General features: G+C 39.0%; 2 protein-coding genes across 9 annotated transcripts in view; both read right to left on the bottom strand.

Annotated features, from left to right (window-relative positions):
• The window catches only part of pdhx (pyruvate dehydrogenase complex component X), a 33,201-nt gene extending 27,014 nt beyond the window's left edge, over positions 1-6,187 (bottom strand). For both annotated transcript variants that reach the window (XM_078257495.1, XM_078257496.1), the window contains exons 1-3: positions 6,018-6,187; positions 3,965-4,048; positions 1,103-1,203 (exon numbers count right to left, since the gene is read on the bottom strand). In XM_078257495.1, coding sequence (XP_078113621.1) covers positions 1,103-1,203; positions 3,965-4,048; positions 6,018-6,153 — 321 coding nt within the window. In that variant the 5' untranslated portion in view covers positions 6,154-6,187. The remainder of the gene's footprint in view (positions 1-1,102; positions 1,204-3,964; positions 4,049-6,017) is intronic.
• A 3,984-nt stretch (positions 6,188-10,171) lies between these two features.
• ehf (ets homologous factor) lies at positions 10,172-19,113 on the bottom strand. Of its 7 annotated transcripts, XM_078257493.1 has the most exons (9): positions 18,894-19,099; positions 16,530-16,644; positions 15,805-16,062; positions 14,654-14,698; positions 14,524-14,568; positions 14,364-14,423; positions 12,667-12,705; positions 12,367-12,562; positions 10,172-10,448 (listed from the first exon to the last, which is right to left on the bottom strand). In XM_078257493.1, exons 2-9 carry the CDS (start codon positions 16,603-16,605, stop codon positions 10,349-10,351), a joined length of 819 nt encoding a protein of 272 aa, XP_078113619.1. In that variant the 5' UTR covers positions 16,606-16,644; positions 18,894-19,099; the 3' UTR covers positions 10,172-10,348. The 7 variants fall into 7 exon arrangements, with proteins under 7 accessions (XP_078113619.1, XP_078113620.1, XP_078113616.1 ...); XM_078257490.1 differs by lacking the exons at positions 10,172-10,448; positions 12,367-12,562 and adding an exon at positions 18,288-18,343 and having other exon boundaries at positions 12,667-13,571; positions 18,894-19,113; XM_078257494.1 differs by lacking the exons at positions 14,524-14,568; positions 14,654-14,698.
• Between the last annotated feature and the right edge of the window lie 434 nt (positions 19,114-19,547).

Below are 19,547 nucleotides of genomic sequence, written 5' to 3'. Positions count from 1 at the left end.
TTTCTCTGCCAGATTCAGCTCTGAAGCCCCTACCCCCAATTCTTGGGTGGTTGCTATGGAAACTACCTCATAGCCACAGTGTCAAACACAAGGATGGAGTAAGGGAATGTGAAAGAAAGGAAGCAAGCAAAGTGAAAGGCTTAGCCATTTCTAGGTTTGTGTCTGTGCGCATGTAAGAAAAGATTGTTTTGTTCATGAACAATTATAACATATAATAACATTTGCTGGTGCAGACTCGTTGTGCATTTTATTTTAAAGATTGCACAAAAAACACATCAGCTAATTAAACCCTGCTCCACTCACAGGCGTCACCAGAATGTGAGCATTTCCAAAATGACACGCTGGGTTTTTAGATAAGTCACTCTCTGTGACATGGAGCAAGGGTCGGTGCTTCTGTGAATGCACAGGAACAAAACACAGCAATACCTCACTGCCATCCCTCAGTTTTTAAAATAGGGAAGCAAAAAGTAAACGTTAACTTAAATCTTACTTTAACTACCAGGAGATCTCCCCCTCCTTCCCATTTTACATACTGTCCTCAGATCTCTCACAGATCAGTCAAAAAGCTACTGAAGATAAAAAAAAAACATCTTCATCTTTCTGTTTAAAGGGACGAACATGTGGTGGAGTATGGATGAAAGAAACAAAACTGATCGCTCTCTTTGGCAGCCTATTAAAAATTCAACCGACAAACAGCACGACGTTGGGGGGGAGGTGGGGTATTAGTCACTGAAGACAGCTTGTCAAAGTCACTGTATAGGGAGAGCAGATTTAACAAGTGTAGCCAATTAGTATAGGCAACGGGGGAACCCTGAAACATTCACACGTAAATATTAACAGGACTATATTCTATCTATGTGAATATAAACTCATTTAAAAAACATAGCAATAACTACTGCAAATTGCTGACTTTACATTGTTTGAAGGTATAATAACCGTGGAACACGCTTGTCAAGAAGCACAATTTAAAATCCTGGTGCTAACACTGAAATGCACAGCACTTCAATACTTTGTCAACCCTCTACTTTCATAGCGAAGTATACCTTTATTCCGGTATCTAATCATCTCCTGGAGAGGTGTATCTGTGTTTTGGCTCACTCACCAATATCTTTGCCATGATACCGTCATCATTAGATTCCAGGGTAACAACAGCCTTGTCAGTCTCAATCTCACAAAGGGCATCACCGGCTGCCACTGCCTCACCTGCAAAAGTAAAGAAACATCCAAGAATACATCTTAAATATGAACTTTTGTTTGGCATTTTAAGCAACTAATTCCCAAAACAATCCCTTAATTATAAAAAGGGGTCTCTGACCTTAGTTAAAATGCAAATGACTCATTTTAGCAGCATGTTAACAACAAAGGCTCTTTCCCTGCGGCTCACACACACACAGAGAACAAATTAGTTATCATACAAATGAAAGCATTCCATTGAAGAGACAAAAAGGTTATGCGGGAAAATATCTGCTCGACTTTGGCCTACATATCAAATGAAGAGCCTAATCAATGTTTCATGGGAAAGAACGTGAGATACGGAAACACAGCGTGTCTGAAAGAAGGCAAGATCTTCGCCCATCTTTAGAATCCCAGTAGATTCCCACTGGTCCACCGCATGAGAGAGCTGGAATATATTAGCATTTGCTTAGCAATGAAAGAAGATGGCAATTAGGAGCCACTGGTTCAGTTCTTCCATGCTCATAGATCCACGTTGTGCTACACCCGTTTCGTGCAACAATTCAAATGGGGCTTCCAATGGAATAATATACAGACAAATGGACCTTATTTTTCTCCTTGGACAAAAAAGGAGAGTAGAAGAAAAGCTATTGTTGTCAGTTGTACAGCTCAGTCGTACCGGAAATGCTCGTTAGAAATGAATAGGTTAATGTTGAAGATAAAGAATGTTTTGGTTACATTATAGCCCCCAAGCAATTTCGAGCCTTAAGCACTTGCAGTCAATCTATTTCATGTAGAGTCAAGAGTACTAGGCATGGTATGATTGAATCGTCTTTGTGACACATGTCCATGCGTTAAGAAGCGAGGAGGAGGTAAGGTGTATAAGATTAAGGTCAAGGGTTATTCAGATCTGACATATGGTTACATTTCTATCTTCTGGCAGAAAAAAAACGCTGTAACAAGGTGCATCACCTGGGTATGGAGCTACTAGTGGGAAAATCAAGGAAGACAGTGCTATGATGACAAAGGCAAACATGTATTGAATCAATACCTCAACTGAAAAAGAGAGTTACTTTTTTATATATAGATATTTTTAAAGGGAAAGAGAGGCTTGGGAAGGGAAAAGGAGGAACAGGGTGGGTGAAGGGAAGAGTAGATTGGGATGGGTGAGGGGAAGGTTGAAAGAGCAGAGGGAGTATTGACGTTGAGAAGCCCCTGAGAGAAAGCAGGAGTGGAGAATTCAAAATTGGATTTGGACGGGGCATTAACACCGTATGACTCCGGGGGTTAGGTGTGATGTGCAATATTAAAGATTAAACAGGCGACCTTAAAGGCCCTGACACACCAACCGGACGGCTGACCGACTGAAAAGGCAGTCGGACTGATCAGTCGGCTCCCCGAGGTCCAAAAAGTGCCTCGGAACACACCGAAGCGATGCCGTCTTGAGCGTACATTTTCAAAAAATGAAAACCGGAAATGACAACGCGTCACGTGGGTCTGGCTTCTCCAGCCGATAGTAATGGCGGCTTGTTCGAAATACGATCTCGTATTTTACGAAAACAGTTCACTGAAACGTGTTTCTGAAAACATTTTAAGCGAGAAACAGGCCATAAAGTTGCAGAATCTGTCTTCATTTCAGATCGACAAAGGGCAGTTTAAAAGATTTTCGTCAGATTTTGAGAGGCGTTCGTCACTCATCCCGCTCGTTATTTCCGGATTAGTGAGTCCGAATGCCCGCCCTCCGACCCAGCAAGTCAGGTCGGCCAAAATGAACGCCGACAGCTCCCCCCCCCCCCGAGGGACGACAGCACTGAACACACCGAACAGACTCGAGTCACTGACCTCGCCAGACTGTCCGACGGCCGATTATCGGGTTGGTGTGTCAGGGCCATAAGACTTTTCACCTTTGCTCAACCAGAAAGCCAACGGGCAATATAACAACAACAACAAAAAGATATTTAGACTACACAGGTATGCAGGCTGAGGCTATGTAACATTATCTTCACACACAAATCTACTAAAATAGTTGCTTGGATGAAACCTCAAAATGGGCAACTATGTGGAAAAACAGCTTTTTTTTTGGCATTCCAGCGAGATGGTTATGTTAAATTCTAATTCAGGGAGCCTTCAAACAAGATTCCATTGTAGAACAATTAATCGCATTACCCTGATATAAAATACGTGCAAGGCACGTATTTTATATCAGGGTAATGCGATTAATTGTTCTCTTTAAACTCTATGGTTGATTTAGGGGTAGAAAAGTAGCATCCCGGATGTCACTGAGAATTTGTCTTTCCCTTTCTCACTTCCACACCCATGTACATAGCTCACCCCAAGTCACAGGAGCACATGGCAACACAGCAGAGCAGCCAATCAGAATTCAGTATGCTGCCTCCTGATAAATGAGAGTGTGGCTGAGGCGCCTGGCTGAGCAGAGTTGCTAAGCTGTAATGAATAGTGATTGCCGTCTTTCCTTGAGCGAATTAGCCACCAAATGTCCTCAGGTGTTTCCAGTGCTCAGTCCTCTGCCTTACACGGCAATGTGACAGCATCGAGTAAATGATTAGTGCCAACGTTGGTCCGTCATTGAGGGGAAAATAAATGCTGAGTTTGTTTTTTTTTTAAATCTGATGAGCACAGATGCAGAGGTGTTATGTGAGAATTACATATTGTAAAAAAATAACCTGCTAAACAGTAGATTTAGTAGGTTAGTTAGAAGAAGTAATGCAGAAAAAAAATGTGGTATTGAGAGCTGGGGAAATGAAGCATTGTGTCATGTGTTTTTGTTTACCTTCCTTCTTCAGCCATTTGACTATGTTTCCCTCCTCCATGGTGGGAGAGAGTGCAGGCATTTGCACTTTGACTGGGCTGACACCTACAGGATAAAAAGAGAATAATACCATTTACATCAGGGGCCTTCAGGCTTAAAACTATAGCAGACATATTTCCATGAAAATAATATTCAGAACCTTCCTACAGCCAGGTCTTTCAGCATCAGCCAGGCTATGGGAATGTCCAATGAAATCAAGGTACACAACGAAAAGTAGCAGTGTTTGGCTGAGGCCTCAGGGGTTTCAACATCTTCAACTCGGCAGCAGGGCACGCAAAGAGACAGTGTCATGATGACCAAACATAATGCTGGCAGGTCACTTATGCAATTGTGATTCCTGCTGGCACTGCACCAGAGGCTGCAGAGGCACTAGTACTCTTGCAGGCCTTTGAGCAACCATCAAAGCCCCCCACTGTCACCAGCTGCAGTCACTCAGAAGGGCAGGGTTCAACTGGCTCACAGCACTGTGGTGGACAATGAGTTTTACTACTGCTTTACTACAACTAGCCTGCAGTGCTAAAGAACAGTCAAGCATACTGCTTAGACATGGACAAAACTCAAAAGGAACACCCCTTTGTTGAGTGTATTATACTGTATATGCTCAGTGAACTGCTCACACAATGCAGCCATTTATGAAGTAAGGCTATAGAAAGAAAAAGTGATATAGATACAATGGATAAGAAACAGAAAAAGTAAACGGATGAGGCAGAGGAAAAGCAAGATGTGGAAGGGTGTTTTTTTTATTAGATCTGACTCAAACAGTTCAAATAGAACTAATGAGGGATAGAATGATGCTTGTACATGCACAGGTTTCTTTCTATTCACCAGAAGAACTAAATAAAAATCACTGGAATAAACTATTGAACGTTGAACTATCTTTATAGGTCTTGCTATCATTTCACAGTGCATGTTATAATCAATCCAATACAATAAATGAAGAATCAAAAACCCTAAAGATGTGGTCCTCTTTCAACCCATGATTATATTTACTATACGAGTTATATTGGAACATAACCCTTCTTTTATCTAAGCTGTTGAAATTAAATAAAGTAGCATTCACTCAAAATGAAAATTCACTTCTTTTTTTTTTTAACAAATTAGGCATTTAAGATGCCATGAAGGGTTTTCTGCCTTTGCCTTATGTCAATAAACAATCTTTCCATTAAAATGTTTAAATCCTGTGTGGTCTCTGGTCATGCTGTGTACTGCTGCCATCTGCTGGATATTTGACGATGTTACAAAACTTGAGTGCATCTATTTGCATATATTTATGCAATAAAAAAGAAGTGGGCCCACTCTTGCAAGAGTGAAAAACCACATGTCAAAAGGGTCAAATGATCATCATACTGTCGTATGTCATAAAGGGAGACCCACACATTGGTAAATAACGCTGGTTGCAGCCTGGACTTAACGAGGCTTTCTGTCAGAGAAAATCTCTTGAGAGGCTACTCGTAGAATAACTTGTGGCGCACAAGTAACGTTAGTTGTGTCACATTATAAAAAGGTCAGATGCTGCTGACAAAGCTTAGTCAACAGATACCTGAACCCAACACAAACAACGTTTGCTGTTTGTTGACACACTTTACGTCTAGCTATAGCAATTTGACTCCGAAGAGGATACATTACGTCCCTCCTCTCCTAACGCCCAAAACCTCTCGAAAATCCACGATTGAGTTTTGTCCAAATTTGTAACAGTTATAATTGATTTGACCAACTTTAGTCCGTGTGTAATTTCATCCCTTCACAATGTCATTTTTTTTTTTCTTCTCCATTTTTATGGACTCCGATTTCTCGCAATCTGATGTCAAATAACACCTTCATTATTCAGGCAGGAATACGACATACCAGTACGCCCATTTAACCACACGTTTATTAGTTATCATGTTGTGAAAAACGATACCGAAGTAACATAATTACAAGATTATTGGAAATAGAAAACGATGATAGCAAAATGTTAGCGGCTGACAGCACAGAAGAGGATAGTACAGCTATCCATTACACTGTCAACACTCACCGAGGATCCATGGAGACCGAAAGAAGTGTCTGACATGCTCCTGCCATGGATGTGTAGCCCATACACATGTATTAAAATTAGATAATCTAAGACCAAATAAAATCCCTTGACGACCGAGACGCAAGGAAGCCGCCATGTTGTCGTCCTCCGTCGGTGAGATGTGTCAATACAAATGCCTGACATTAAAACAACGGGAGGGGAACAGATAGCATAATGTACAATTTAAAATTAATCTTATTAGAATGATCAATTCCAGAAAAACTTGAACAAATGTTCGATGATTTATTGCCTATTTAATCTGCACGTAAAATGTATTTATGATTTATTAAGAGATCAACGAGCAGGCTAAAAAATAAGTAACTGTTTTGGGTCCTTCGAGGTCTTTTATACTGTTGTTCTGTTGCGTTCAAAATTGGTCGAAATCCCCAGTGCTCACTGATTTACTGCCCTCTGCTGGAACTAATGGGGGATTCTCCTGTAAAAAGTAGTTCTGTGTTTAAAACTTATAAATTAATATATTTAAACATATATTTGAATATACGTATACTTAAATGTCATATTATGCCTTTATATAGTCCTAATATTAGACACTGGTGTCTTTTTGTTAATTGTTAAGAGTAAATAAGCTCTTTTTAACAAGACTTTTCTTCTTTTTTTTGGGGACAATTTAACTTGTGTCATTACTGGAATGAGATTAAGATTCAGGTCAAGATGAGAAATTACTGTGATGTGATTATGTTTAAGTAAATGTGATGTTTCTATGTTTGTATTTCTCTTAATCACATGTGAATCAAATGTGAGAAAAATGATTTCTTTACACATGTTTTGCAATTTTTCACATAAAACAAAAACATGTGTTTAAACTTCACATTGATGTATAAAAGAGCCATATACAGTAAAAGTCAAAGTCAACTTGGTTATCATTTCTCGGAACATGGTGTTGGTACAAGTATTTAAACCATAGGGAATATAAAACAAATATAAAAAAGAAATCTAAATATTTATCAGTTAAGCTGTGGGTCGGTGGGGAGGGGGGGTAACAAGGTACAGATCAAGAACAAAAAACTTTAATGATAACACATATAGTGCTATGGAACAAATAGAGTGCAAATAGAGGTGAAAAGATGTGCAAGTAATATGCCATCTACACAACAAGTAATTAGCAGTTAGCAATTAGCAGCAGCTGTAACATCATGAGCCTACATGTGAATTATTCGGACTGTGTGTGCAAACAAGGAAATTATTGTTTAAATGGCATACAAGTCCAAAATCTGAGCAGGAAATTGGCTTCATAACAAGACATCTTTTTATTTTCATGAATAGTTTCTCATGTTTCAGACCTGTTGTAACCTACTCTTCATTGTCAATTGTATATATGTGCACAATCACTACAGACGGGTTTGTGATTCATGTAAATTCAGACGGAGTAGATTGAGTCTTAACTTTAGTTCATTTCATAAAGCAGTGTGTTATTTCTAACTCGGCGGTGAACTGCGACACACATCCCCCCTCAAAAAGTAAAGTTGCAACAGTGAAGCAGTTCTAATCTGCCAATCTCACAGTTCAGGCTGAATGCCTCACAGGTCCGTTTGAGTGTGAAGAGAAAATGATAAGGGGGCCTGATAAACTGGGGCTATGTATGGGCTGAGAGAACACAATAGCCCCACTGAGTAGGCATAGGATACAACATCCCAGCTCGCTGTCTTCTTGCCCATGCTACTGTATCTTTCATTACTCATCATTCATTACTTCCGTGTTCTTCCTCCAGCATCTATCTGATTGAATTAATGCACTCTCTTTTAAGTAATAAAATATTCCTTTGTTTCTTATTCAAATCTGAAAATAATGTTCTGACAATAAGATATATAGTCCCTTGTGGGCAGATATTGCATATCTTGCTTTTTTGGGGCAAAATAGCAGCCATTGTTAAATCTGTGCAGCCTTGTGTGACCCACACATTTTTTTTTTTACCTGTACATTTTGTTGTCATCTTCCTATACAGTCTGCGTTATTGTTATCATAATAGCAACGAAACCACTCATCGCTGAAGTAAGCCACATGGATTAAATCATTGTAGCTGAATGTGTGTGTTTTAGTTCCTTCCCAAGATCTATTACAACTGGTTTGGGTGCATGTTTGCCTTTGTGCCATCAGTGCTCGCCTGAGTGCCCTACAAACAAGCACTGTAAGTACTTGTTACGCTTGTTTAACGGTGTTTTCCTAAATGACATATTATCTTCTCTCACTTACAGTTGATTCTTAAGAACCACTGTAGTCATAGGCCTCAGTGTATCACACACAAAACTGGGATATGAGTGGCCATCATGGATCCTCACACACTGAGGGTATGTAAAGCCTGGGTTTGCATTCACAGGGCAGTGGTCTGTTAGGGAAATCAAGCTCCTGTCTCTTTGTGCTGCAGGGCTTAGATCAGTCTAGACAATTTGCCTAACTTTTTACCTATCTTCACTTAGTCACATCAAACATGTCCCCGTATCACCGCACACAGCAGCATCAAAAATATTCAAAAGGGGAACTGATGCCACACTACAGATGTCTGTCTGTGCTTCTGATGATTACATGTTCACCTCTTTGTGCTATGTACATTAATGAAGTTTTAATGATATGGTAGACAAATACAATGAAGCATTTTATACAAATCCTCTTCGTAATGCTTTACCTCATTTGTTTGTGGCTGCTTAACAGTTTGACTTTGCCTCACAGCTGTCGAACACAATCTCCTATTTCCTGTCATTAGTTAAGCGTTTAAAACATATATAACTTACAATCATAACTTTTATTTTAATACATTAAAACACAGCTTTCTTTCATTGTGTACATTTCAAATTAAAAGTGCACAATATGGGCCATGATAAGTGCTGCTCCAGAGAACTGCAAAGTGGGATTTGTACACAGAATCTAAACAATGGAACATAATAGATATGCACTTCGCAATTTGAATTGCATTGCTTGCTTGTTTCATGAACAGTAATATAATCATATGGCAATCAGTAGCTATTGTCACAATCCAATCAGGAGCAGTCACTGGTTATATCATCTCTCTGTTCGGAATTTTCTTTATTTCATCAGATCGTCAATGGAAAACAAAGGTCTTCTAATCAGAGACGGTTTCCTGCTGTTAATCGTTCAGAGATTCCATCAGGCTTGACATCAGAAGATTGATGTCTACATTTTGGTACTGACATGAGGTGTAATTTCCTGCAGCTCGCATCATGACAGTGTCGGTTAGTGACACTGATATGTGTGAGAGCAGAGCGACAACACTGAAAGGGGATGCCGCAGTGGTGCAGTGGGCACATTTTAAAGCCATCAGGAAAGATAAAAAGTGTCAATGTCACGCTATGACAAGTAGGGTTACAAAACGCCAGATGAATCAAAGTGAAGATTAGACCTAATTTGCTTGTGAACACAGGCCAAAGAATTGAGCCTTATATTGACTCTGCTTTTATCTTGTTGGCCATCGAGGGCCCAGTCATTTGTCTGCCTCCTGCAGGAACCAGCATGGCACGCGCTGGTGAACAATTAACTGTGACATTTCACACTGTCATGATAAAACAGAAATGACCTGCACTATCTCTAACTGAAGTCAAGTTTGTACAAGTACAATAGTACAATAGCAGATTCAGTGGGAACCAGGCTTACAGCTGTGGATCTAGATCTAGATGATGTTGATAAAGTCTGGGCAAGAATAGATGCAATTTGGGTGGTCGGTTGAACTCAAAATTCAGATTGATCAGAATAATATTTCTTTGACAGTTAACAGTCACAGGAATTCACCTCTTCTTGATGTAAACAAGAACACCCAAATTGTGCACATGCAATCCTGAAAAATGACTTTATTTGTATCAAACAAATTTCACATGCAAAATATGAAATAAAAACAAATAAGTCAAACCATTCTGTTATGTCAGCACTTGTTTATGTGTTTTTGTACTTCATTGTTGCACTGCGCTTATGGAATGTATTATTTAATTTAGTTCTTTTCTGCAGTGATCAAGCCTCCTTCCCAAAGGACACTTTACAGTATCAGTGTGAAAACATACAGTTTTTTCCACCTGTGTTTTGACTGCTATTGACATGTGCTCCTTTGGGACTTTAGAGAAAAACACACGTTTGAGATTTGACGGCTGACATGCTGGTACAATACAAACATATTTTAATAAGGCACAGTAAAGAACATCTTAGTGCAAAACATTAACACAGTGTAAACAATTCAAACATATTTATCAAACACACTTAATAAAAAATACTACAACATCACATTTGCATACAACATCAAAGACAAAACAGAAAATAAATTAATGAAATTGTCACTTGTCGGACTCCCTCCATCCTCTTGCGTTCCTTCCAAACTTGTAAACCAGTCTGCGTCCGTCTACTCGTTCGAGGATTTCTCTTTTGTAGTAATATCTGTAACAGAGGACAGACGAACATTATCAGACGTATTCGAAATGAATTCATCACAGATCATCTAAAACGTGTTTGAAATCGTAGCTACTCTACAATAATGCAGTGTAATACTTTGTAATGTATACAGTATATTATTGAATTACTTGTGGGTATTTTCTCTTACGTGTAATACATCTGAATCAGATGAATTACAACTATTTATTGTGCCATATGAACAGAAGTGTTTTTATCTTTGAAGGATAAGTCTGGTGATATTCTACATTTGATGATTAACAAATCCAATGAAAAGATCGAAACCACAAATGAATCGTGACTCGGTGCCATAGAGCTCCATTGTTGCTTAATACAATAAACTATAAAAAAAAAAAAAAAAAAAAAACACATCAATGAGCTACACTGTTTCTTCAATGAAATGTTCCTTAAAATTTCAACCAATATTGAGTCTATTTTGAGTCAATCCCACCAAATCCTCAGCTAAAAAAATAGTCCCTAACAAATAAACAATGTCCTCTGGTTTGAGTAACAAACTGTTAAATTTCTATTATCAAACTGTTCTATTAAAAAATTAAAGTATACTTTTTTTTTTTTACCTATTTGTTAATGATTTGTGTCTTCAGTAGGAACCAATGGACTGAGAGCCGCAGACAGGCAGCTGAAGTCAGAAAGTATTTAGAGAAGAACTAAGGTTTTGTTCTTTTCATTAGATTTGTGGAAATAAAAAATAAAAAAATAGTTTCACCTCATTCTTTCACTCTTGTCATCATGTGTAATGTTGATTCTCTTCCAACACAACATACATCATTTGAGGGTTTCTTTCAGTATGAGTAATCTAAATGCTTTGATTATTATGTTGTTTTTTTTTTTAAAGCAAGCATATTGGATTATAGTTCCTGCTTTTTTTCAGATTACTATGTGTAATTATAAATAGAGAGCTGTCAATTACTCCTGGCTTAATTTAGATTTTTGTTTTCATCCAGTGTCGTGAAATGGATGATAGAAGAGTTTGTTGTTTGGCAAATATCTTTTCTTTCAAAATATGTTTTACATTTCCTCTGAGTTCAATCACATGAATGCAAAAAGGAAACAAAGTTAGTTTGGTTGCTATTCCTATGCTTTTGTTATTCCTAACAGAGAGCACCAATCGGTTTGGTGATGCTATCAAGCTGCAAATCCTTCTGCTGCACCACAGTAAATAGAAAATCAGCTTTGTGGTCACAGTGACAATACCTGTAGGCACATTTGTAGTTCTGAGTGGTTTGCACTACAATACATTTAGGATTATTAGATTAGTTCATTTAAATGTAAAACTGGGACTATATCAGGAGCAAAGAATACGTTCTGAGGAGAAGGCTTTTCCAAGAAAAGTGATAACATGTAGCAGTTAAAAAAGGAGCCCATTCTCCTGTAGGTAATCAGGGATAGGAAATGTTTTTAAAAGTTCACAGGGTTTATGTATAACTCTTAATGGTGTCTTAGTTGTTACTGTTTCAGTTGCAAGTACATTATGAGCTTCTTCAGTAGTTCAATTGGATTACGAACAATGCAGTGTGAAATTTCAGATTTTTAAAAGCTAATGCCAAACTAAAGAAACCCCTTGTGTGCATGCATTTTACTGTACTGGAAGTGCAGGAACTTTATTTCTGCAGACAAGTTTCACTCCCTCAGAGGGAAGAGTTAGTGAAGAAAAACAACCTACATGATAACATTTAGAGGCCATGGTCTCTACTGAATACAGTGCATTGAAATCAGTGAGAGCTAAATGTCATGACTGTCTTAGTAATCAGATCTCAACTCAAATGAATACCTTTAGGAAATTCCACATTGGTATCTGCAGCAATTTTTCATCCAGTGACTGATAACTTACTGTCTGCTTTGGGTTTGTGCAACTATATGTATGGTGTGACACCTGCAGGTGTACCTCATTGCACGGCTTAGTTTCTCATAGGTCATGCTGCTGTTGTTCTTCTTCTTGCCCCATAACTGTGCCACTGCCTCTGACTTGAGGAAGCGAAAAACCCCCTCTGTCCGATCCTCCCACTTGATTAGCCCTGGGTTTCGCTCTGGGTTCAGCAGAATGTCCCTGATGAACTCCCACAAGTGGGTCCCCCTTGGGTCTGTGGGGAAAGAAAGAAGGTTGAATGGTAGGAACAAACACACAATATATATTCCTCAGAAAAGAACGGATAAGAATATGTAAAGATGTGTGGATATTACTTACTGTGTTTTTTGACCGGACAACTGAAAGACCTTTTGATATCTGAGAAAGAAATCAAATTATTGATGAATCGGTTCATCTATTTTTTCCATTTGTAATAGGCCTACTTATTGTGTGGTTTTTATTAAAACACACGTTGATTTATGTCTGTAATTCCATTCAAAAAGTGAAATTTGTATATTCTATTCATTCATGACACACAGTGATATAATTCAAATGTTCATTTATTTTAATTGTGATGATTATAACTGACAACTAATGAAAATCCCAAATTCAGTATCTCCGAAAATTAGAATATTACTTAAGACCAATACAAAAAAGGATTTTTAGAAATGTTGGCCAACTGAAAAGTATGAACATGAAAAGTATGAGCATGTACAGCACTCGATACTTAGTTGGGGCTCTTTTTGCCTGAATTACTGCAGCAATGCGGCGTGGCATGGAGTCGATCAGTCTGTGGCACTGCTCAGGTGTTATGAGAGCCCAGGTTGCTCTGATAGTGGCCTTCAGCTCTTCTGCATTGTTGGGTCTGGCGCATCGCATCATCCTCTTCACAATACCCCATAGATTTTCTATAGGGTTAAGGTGAGGCGAGTTTGCTGGCCAATTAAGAACAGGGATACCATGGTCCTTAAACCAGGTACTGGTAGCTTTGGCACTGTGTGAAGGTGCCAAGTCCTGTTGGAAAATGAAATCTGCATCTCCATGAAGTTGGTCAGCAGCAGGACGCATGAAGTGCTCTAAAACTTCCTGGACGGCTGCGTTGACCCTGGACCTCAGAAAACACAGTGGACCAACACCAGCAGATGACATGGCACCCCAAACCATCACTGACTGTGGAAACTTTACACTGGACTTCAAGCAATGTGGATTCTGTGCCTCTCCTCTCTTCCTCCAGACTCTGGGACCTTGATTTCCAAAGGAAATGCAAAATTTACTTTCATCAGAGAACATAACTTTGGACCACTCAGCAGCAGTCCAGTCCTTTTTGTCTTTAGCCCAGGCGAGACACTTCTGACGGTGTGTTTTGTTCAAGAGTGGCTTGACACAAGGAATGGGACAGCTGAAACCCATGTCTTGCATACGTCTGTGCGTGGTGGTTCTTAAATGGGTTTCGTTTCACAATCCTCTCCAGGGTGCGGTTATCCCTATTGCTTGTACACTTTTTTTGTACCCCATCTTTTCCTTCCCTTGGACACAGAGCTCTGTGAGCAGCCAGCCTCTTTAGCAATGACCTGTATCTTGCCCTCCTTGTGCAAGGTGCCAATGGTCGTCTTTTGGACAGCTGTCAAGTCAGCAGTCTTCCCCATGATTGTGTAGCCTACAGAACTAGACTGAGAGACCATTTAAAGGCCTTTGTTTTGAGTTAATTAGCTGATTAGAGTGTGGCACCAGGTGTCTTCAATATTCAACCTTATATACCAATATTGTAATTTTCTGAGATACTGAATTTGGGGTATTTTTCATTAGTTGTCAGTTCTTTTCATCAAAAGTAAAAGAAATAAACACTTGAAATATATCAGTCTGTGTGGAATGAATGTATACATTCTACAAGTTTCACTTTTTGAATGGAATTACTGAAATAAATGGATTTTTTCATGTTATTCTAATTATATGACCAGCACCTGTATATGTATATGTATATATATATATATATATATATATATATATGTATGTTGTATATATTTGGAATTCCTCACCAGGACTGGAAGGGTTGGGGGAGGCAGGGGTGAGGGGGTGATTCAAGGGATCGTAGATTTCTAAGTTAACAGAAGAAAAATAAAAAGAACATCATCAACTTTCATTTTATTTGTTACATGATCCATTTCAAATAAAGCATTAGTAGAAATAATGCAGTACCTCCAGGTGGATAGCTAACGTCTGGAAATGGACAAGAGAAGTCTACTATAAAGAAAAAAAAGTTAAGTAAGATTTATCTGAACAAATGTGGACTGTTTCTTGACTAACAACTTGTTTGAGGGACTCTTACATTCTGGTTTTAGTTCCAGTTGCCCTATTTCCACATGGTACTGTCCTGTGAAGGTGAGAAGGAATAAGGAAGTGAATTATTAGCACAAATCAGGGAATTCGATTAGTCACTGTCGTGTATTCATCAGATTTAGTAGAAAATATATTGCGTTGCTTAATTACATATGCAAATACTTTAACTTTTACAGCCCAAAACAGGATGGTTATGTATTTTTTAGCGCAAACAGAGCCAAAGCATGTTTTACTTTCTTAATAGCAGATGGTAAAAGGAGTGAAAGATTAGTTGAAAAACGACCTGTTCTTCATAATAAAAACAGGTAGATAAACAGAGAAGTAGCAACATTTCAAGAAGGAACACCGCTGAGATACAATTCCCACAGTGATACACATTACTACGGCCTCATGTTTTTTGTGGTAATTATACCCAGGTGTCACACACAGTTTGACAATTATATTTGATGTATACAACTGTAACACCTTGTCCCAAGCAACTGAGCTGGTTTCTGACAGATTTCAGCAACAATAGCAGCATTGTGCTCTAGTTTGGTTCACCTGGAATGTCTCTGCAACCTGGAGGTTAAACCTGTTGTGCCTGGTCTCCTGCCATTACTGTTGTTTTACGATTACCATTAACCTTAGATGTTAGATAAACTATGATGTGCTGCTGATGTCATTTACCACATAATGTCACACAAGAATCTTTTCATTTCTTAATTTCCTCTAAGCAAGTCTCTCAGATTTAAATCTCTGAGCAGTCACAGGCCTATAGCACTTACAATAGCAAATGTGACACTGATCACCCCCTCAATCAACACTTCACATTACTTACATCTGGCAGGAGATCCAGGACTCTCAAAAGGAGAAGAGCTTGTTTCAGCAGGAGTTTTAGACTATATTTGTATGTGGCTATGTGTGTATCTATATGTTGCTATGTGTTGCTATGTGTACTGACTGTGGAAACAAATATCCTCTCTGGGACAATACATCTCCCTTGCTTTAAGCAATCGCTCCCTCTACAGCACCACACAGTGCGACCCCTGACCGACTCTGTAATCCCTCCTCAGCAAGACCCAACTCAAATCACCCAGCTTCTGTTTCACTGGGACTAATCATCTTCCTTTTCCCCCCTTCAGCCCCCCTTTTTAGACGCACCGCTCCATTTGAGTTCTGTGATGCTGTGGAATAGAATGGGTCCCACGCTGCCGGCAGCTCGGAGGAAGTCCTGGTAGCTCAGGCTGCAGAGTTGATGGCCGTCCATATCAAAGTTTTGGAAGGGAACGCTGGAGACATCCATCTGGTGCATGTCCATGACCTGCTGCAGCCACTCCCACACCTGGTACTTACTCCAGAACTGAGGCTGGGAGTCACAAGGCCACAGGCGACTTGTGTAACCAGACATCACCATTGGAACTGGAGACAGACATCAAAGGTTGTGCATGAAAACATTCTTTAAAAAAAACTGCATTAGTCTACATCAGTGAATTCATTTTGTTCTATGTAAATATGCAGCTGATGAAGGAAACATCAAATGCCAATAATTAATTTGCAGAGCAGTTTAAAGAGCTGTTGAGCTACTTCTCAGTCGGGAATATCTAATTCAGACCTTGTATTTCAGAGCTCTGGGCTCACCAGCAATACACCAGTTGCTAATTGTTAAATGATTCTCATTTCGCATTGCAGTTTCATAACCAGTGAGACTGGATTGTTGAACAGAGAGCAATCAGAATCCTTCAGCAGAACGAATCAGTACATTTTCTTGCGGCATTCAAGGATTTTATTCAGACAATTTAATTAACTGATTTACGTATGTGAGGAGTGCACACGTTGTACAGTATGGGCTTCATTAAGAGTGTGTTAGTGTGTGTCATAAGCCTCACCATCAGGGTAGGAGTTCGTAGTGCCCCAGGTAGTGGTCAGCTGGCTGTCTAGGGTGGTGGATGGAGTTACGCTCATATTGTAGCTGCTGCACTCTGATGTACCATGGCCCAGGGGCTAAGGCAGGAGATGAGTAATTTACTTAGAAGACAAAACACGGGTTGGCTTTTATTGTGAAGCAGCCACAGGAAATGCATTGTGTTTGTCACTGCAGTAAGCACTAAGCCCGATCAAATCAACCAGGCTTGACATCTTAAGAATTACAACATTGAAACTGTTTAAATAAGTTGATTTATTAAATGTAATTTATTTATCCAGTCATGCTTAATTCAGCATTTAAGTGCACTAAAAAGCAGTAACACAAAGGAATTATATGTCCACACAGCTTATGGGTTGTGGAAACTGTCGGTTGGACGTTACAAAATTACAGACGAAAGGGCAAGTTGGGTTTTATGTTTTAATGGAGGCTTATTTGCTGGTTACACAGTGTAAAAGTTCTGCAATCACATTTGTTTTGGACTGCTTGTAGTGTCTTTAGTTCAGCAAACTAGAAAAAAAAATGTCTCAGACTTGACCACAAATATATTTGCATCCATGTAAATAAAGCTTTTCCAAATTTCAACAGCTCCACTGTTTTGTGCAGCAGGAGATGGAGAAATGTTGCACATGCATAATAGTTGAGTCATGACTGACAATGCTCACTACCAATATTAGGTTTAATATGTAACATGGTAATGGTTTTTAAATGTTTCGGACATTTGCATTACTTATTAGTTTAGTTATTAATACAGCTGCCAGAATAGAGATTCTACATTATAGTCTACATTGTAGGTCTTGTTTCCCTATGTTTTATTTATGTTTTTACCACAAGCCTTTTGAGTGGTAACATTTTACAACATTTAAACAAAGCTTCATGGCTTTGGGAAGTGAATTTTATTTGTTTTACACCTGAACATTAATTATCTGTCTAAGATGAGAATTTTGTTGTGACCTCAATGTTATTGAGTGGCATATCGTAACCAAGCTGTCAATCAGAATAGGCAACACCTGTTTCAGATGGCTACCAATGAATGTAATTATTTACACAGTGACCCAAACGTTCTGTGGAAGCTCTTGGTCACACCTTTATGACACAAAGGTTTTATGACACCATTATAAACACAATTATACCAAGCCCTGTCACAAAATTCAACAGCAGATTCTGTGTTGCCAGCCTTACACATTACAGAAGACAGGTGACCAAAGCTACTTACAGATCTGACAAATCAGTTTTATAACAACCTTGAATCAAGATCCCTGAATGAGATTTCCCCAGGAGCTAGGTGACACATGCCATCATGCCAAGGTAGATCACCTCCTCAGATGACAATCTGTCAAGTCTGCTCAAACACCTCATGCTGTGTGTTAACTCTCACCACTGTCTATACTGCTAAGCAGGTATTGTATCAACAAGGCAGCAGTAATGTAGCAGCGCTAAAGAAAAGAGACAGAGACATTACGTCACGTTTATCAGTGTCCTGGTTGCTGAGCCACAGTAAAAAAATTACTTCACTGCATTTGCCATGGTGATGACGTGAGACTGTTTCATTTCAGTCATTGTAGCCTTATGATAGCATTGGGCTTAACTAGACTTGTCAATTTTCTGTTTTATTTCTCTCCATTTTTGCTTTATTTTTTGTTTTACCTTTACCGTAAATATGGCTTTTGAAAGTAATCTATAATTAAAACTGAGGTTGATGCCATGGCATTAAATATGCAACCTTTCTGCGACATCAACAGCTGAAAGAGAGTGAGGATGTGCAGCGTTGACAGTGTGCTGAAAAAAATTGAAAGTACAGGGAAATATATTAAAGTGAATGCATTTTTCTTTTTTTTCGGAATTTGATATTCTCTTAGTAAATATTCAAGTGAGTGTAAATTGGTCAGTTTTGGTTGCACTATTCAAGACTCCACTTTCAAAAATCTACATTATTAACTGTCTCTAATTGTCTAACATTTCAGATGATGTACATGATGTGTGATTGCACTCTTGCAACACAATATACATGTGAGATAGCTGGATGTTTAAACCCACTGGGAAAGGAAACTCTGCATTTATGTTTGTGCAATTGTGCAAAGATGTTTTGAACATTAAAAAAGCAATTTTCCTCCATATTTCTTCCAGAATTTCCACACCTGCACAGACTCCCTGAATAGATCAGGTTAAAAGGCTAAAGAAAGCATGTTTAAAACAATCCTAATCATTTTAGAATCAAATTGCATTAAAACACACAAAGCTTATTAAACCTGCCTTCAGTTTGATCAAACTGTGTTCTGCGATTTTAATAAGCACTGCTGGTTTCTAAGCACAATATATGGCAGCTTACCTCAGCAGTAGAATGGGGTCGGATAAGGCCTGACGTAGATCCACTCGCAACTCGGCTGAATAGAGATCAATACTAATTTCTAAAGATTCCAATACTCTAGAGGAAAATTGTTTACAGAGAGACGACGTGAGTCCTTTGCTTCCCAAATCTTTTAATAAGCAGATGAGAGCATGCAGACACACTAGGTACTGCCCCACCACAATGGGTTTTTTATCCTCCTAACTTCCTTATCCTGGGCCAATTGGCTACTTGCCCAGGTTCATACCAGGCAGGTATTTGCATAATGCACACCCACACACACCTCAGGTAACTTATATACTTTTATACTGGCCCTGTTCTCTTTCACTTTCTCACAAACACACACTCACTCACACAGAAAACCATGCACTGGTGAGGATACACATACACAGGCATGGATCCAAACACACTCAATAGCCCATAGAGGGAACGTTAAATTGCTTAAAGTCATTGTTCATATAGTTGCTTAAAATAGTGTTTAACCTTCAGAGAAAATGTCCCTTGTGTTATTATGTTGCACAACATTTGTTTTCCCTATTTCATCATGATGAACGAGGTGCTGACAGTTTAGGTAAGCGGCCCTGAGAGAATTTGTTCCTTTTTCTTTTTGAAAGTCGCTGGAACTGCACGGTGGAA

Source organism: Sander vitreus, chromosome 8 (genome assembly GCF_031162955.1).
Source record: "Sander vitreus isolate 19-12246 chromosome 8, sanVit1, whole genome shotgun sequence".
Classification (NCBI taxonomy): Eukaryota; Metazoa; Chordata; class Actinopteri; order Perciformes; family Percidae; genus Sander; species Sander vitreus.
The sequence above is the reverse complement of the archived record's forward strand: the minus strand, read 5'-3'. Positions and strand labels throughout refer to the sequence as shown.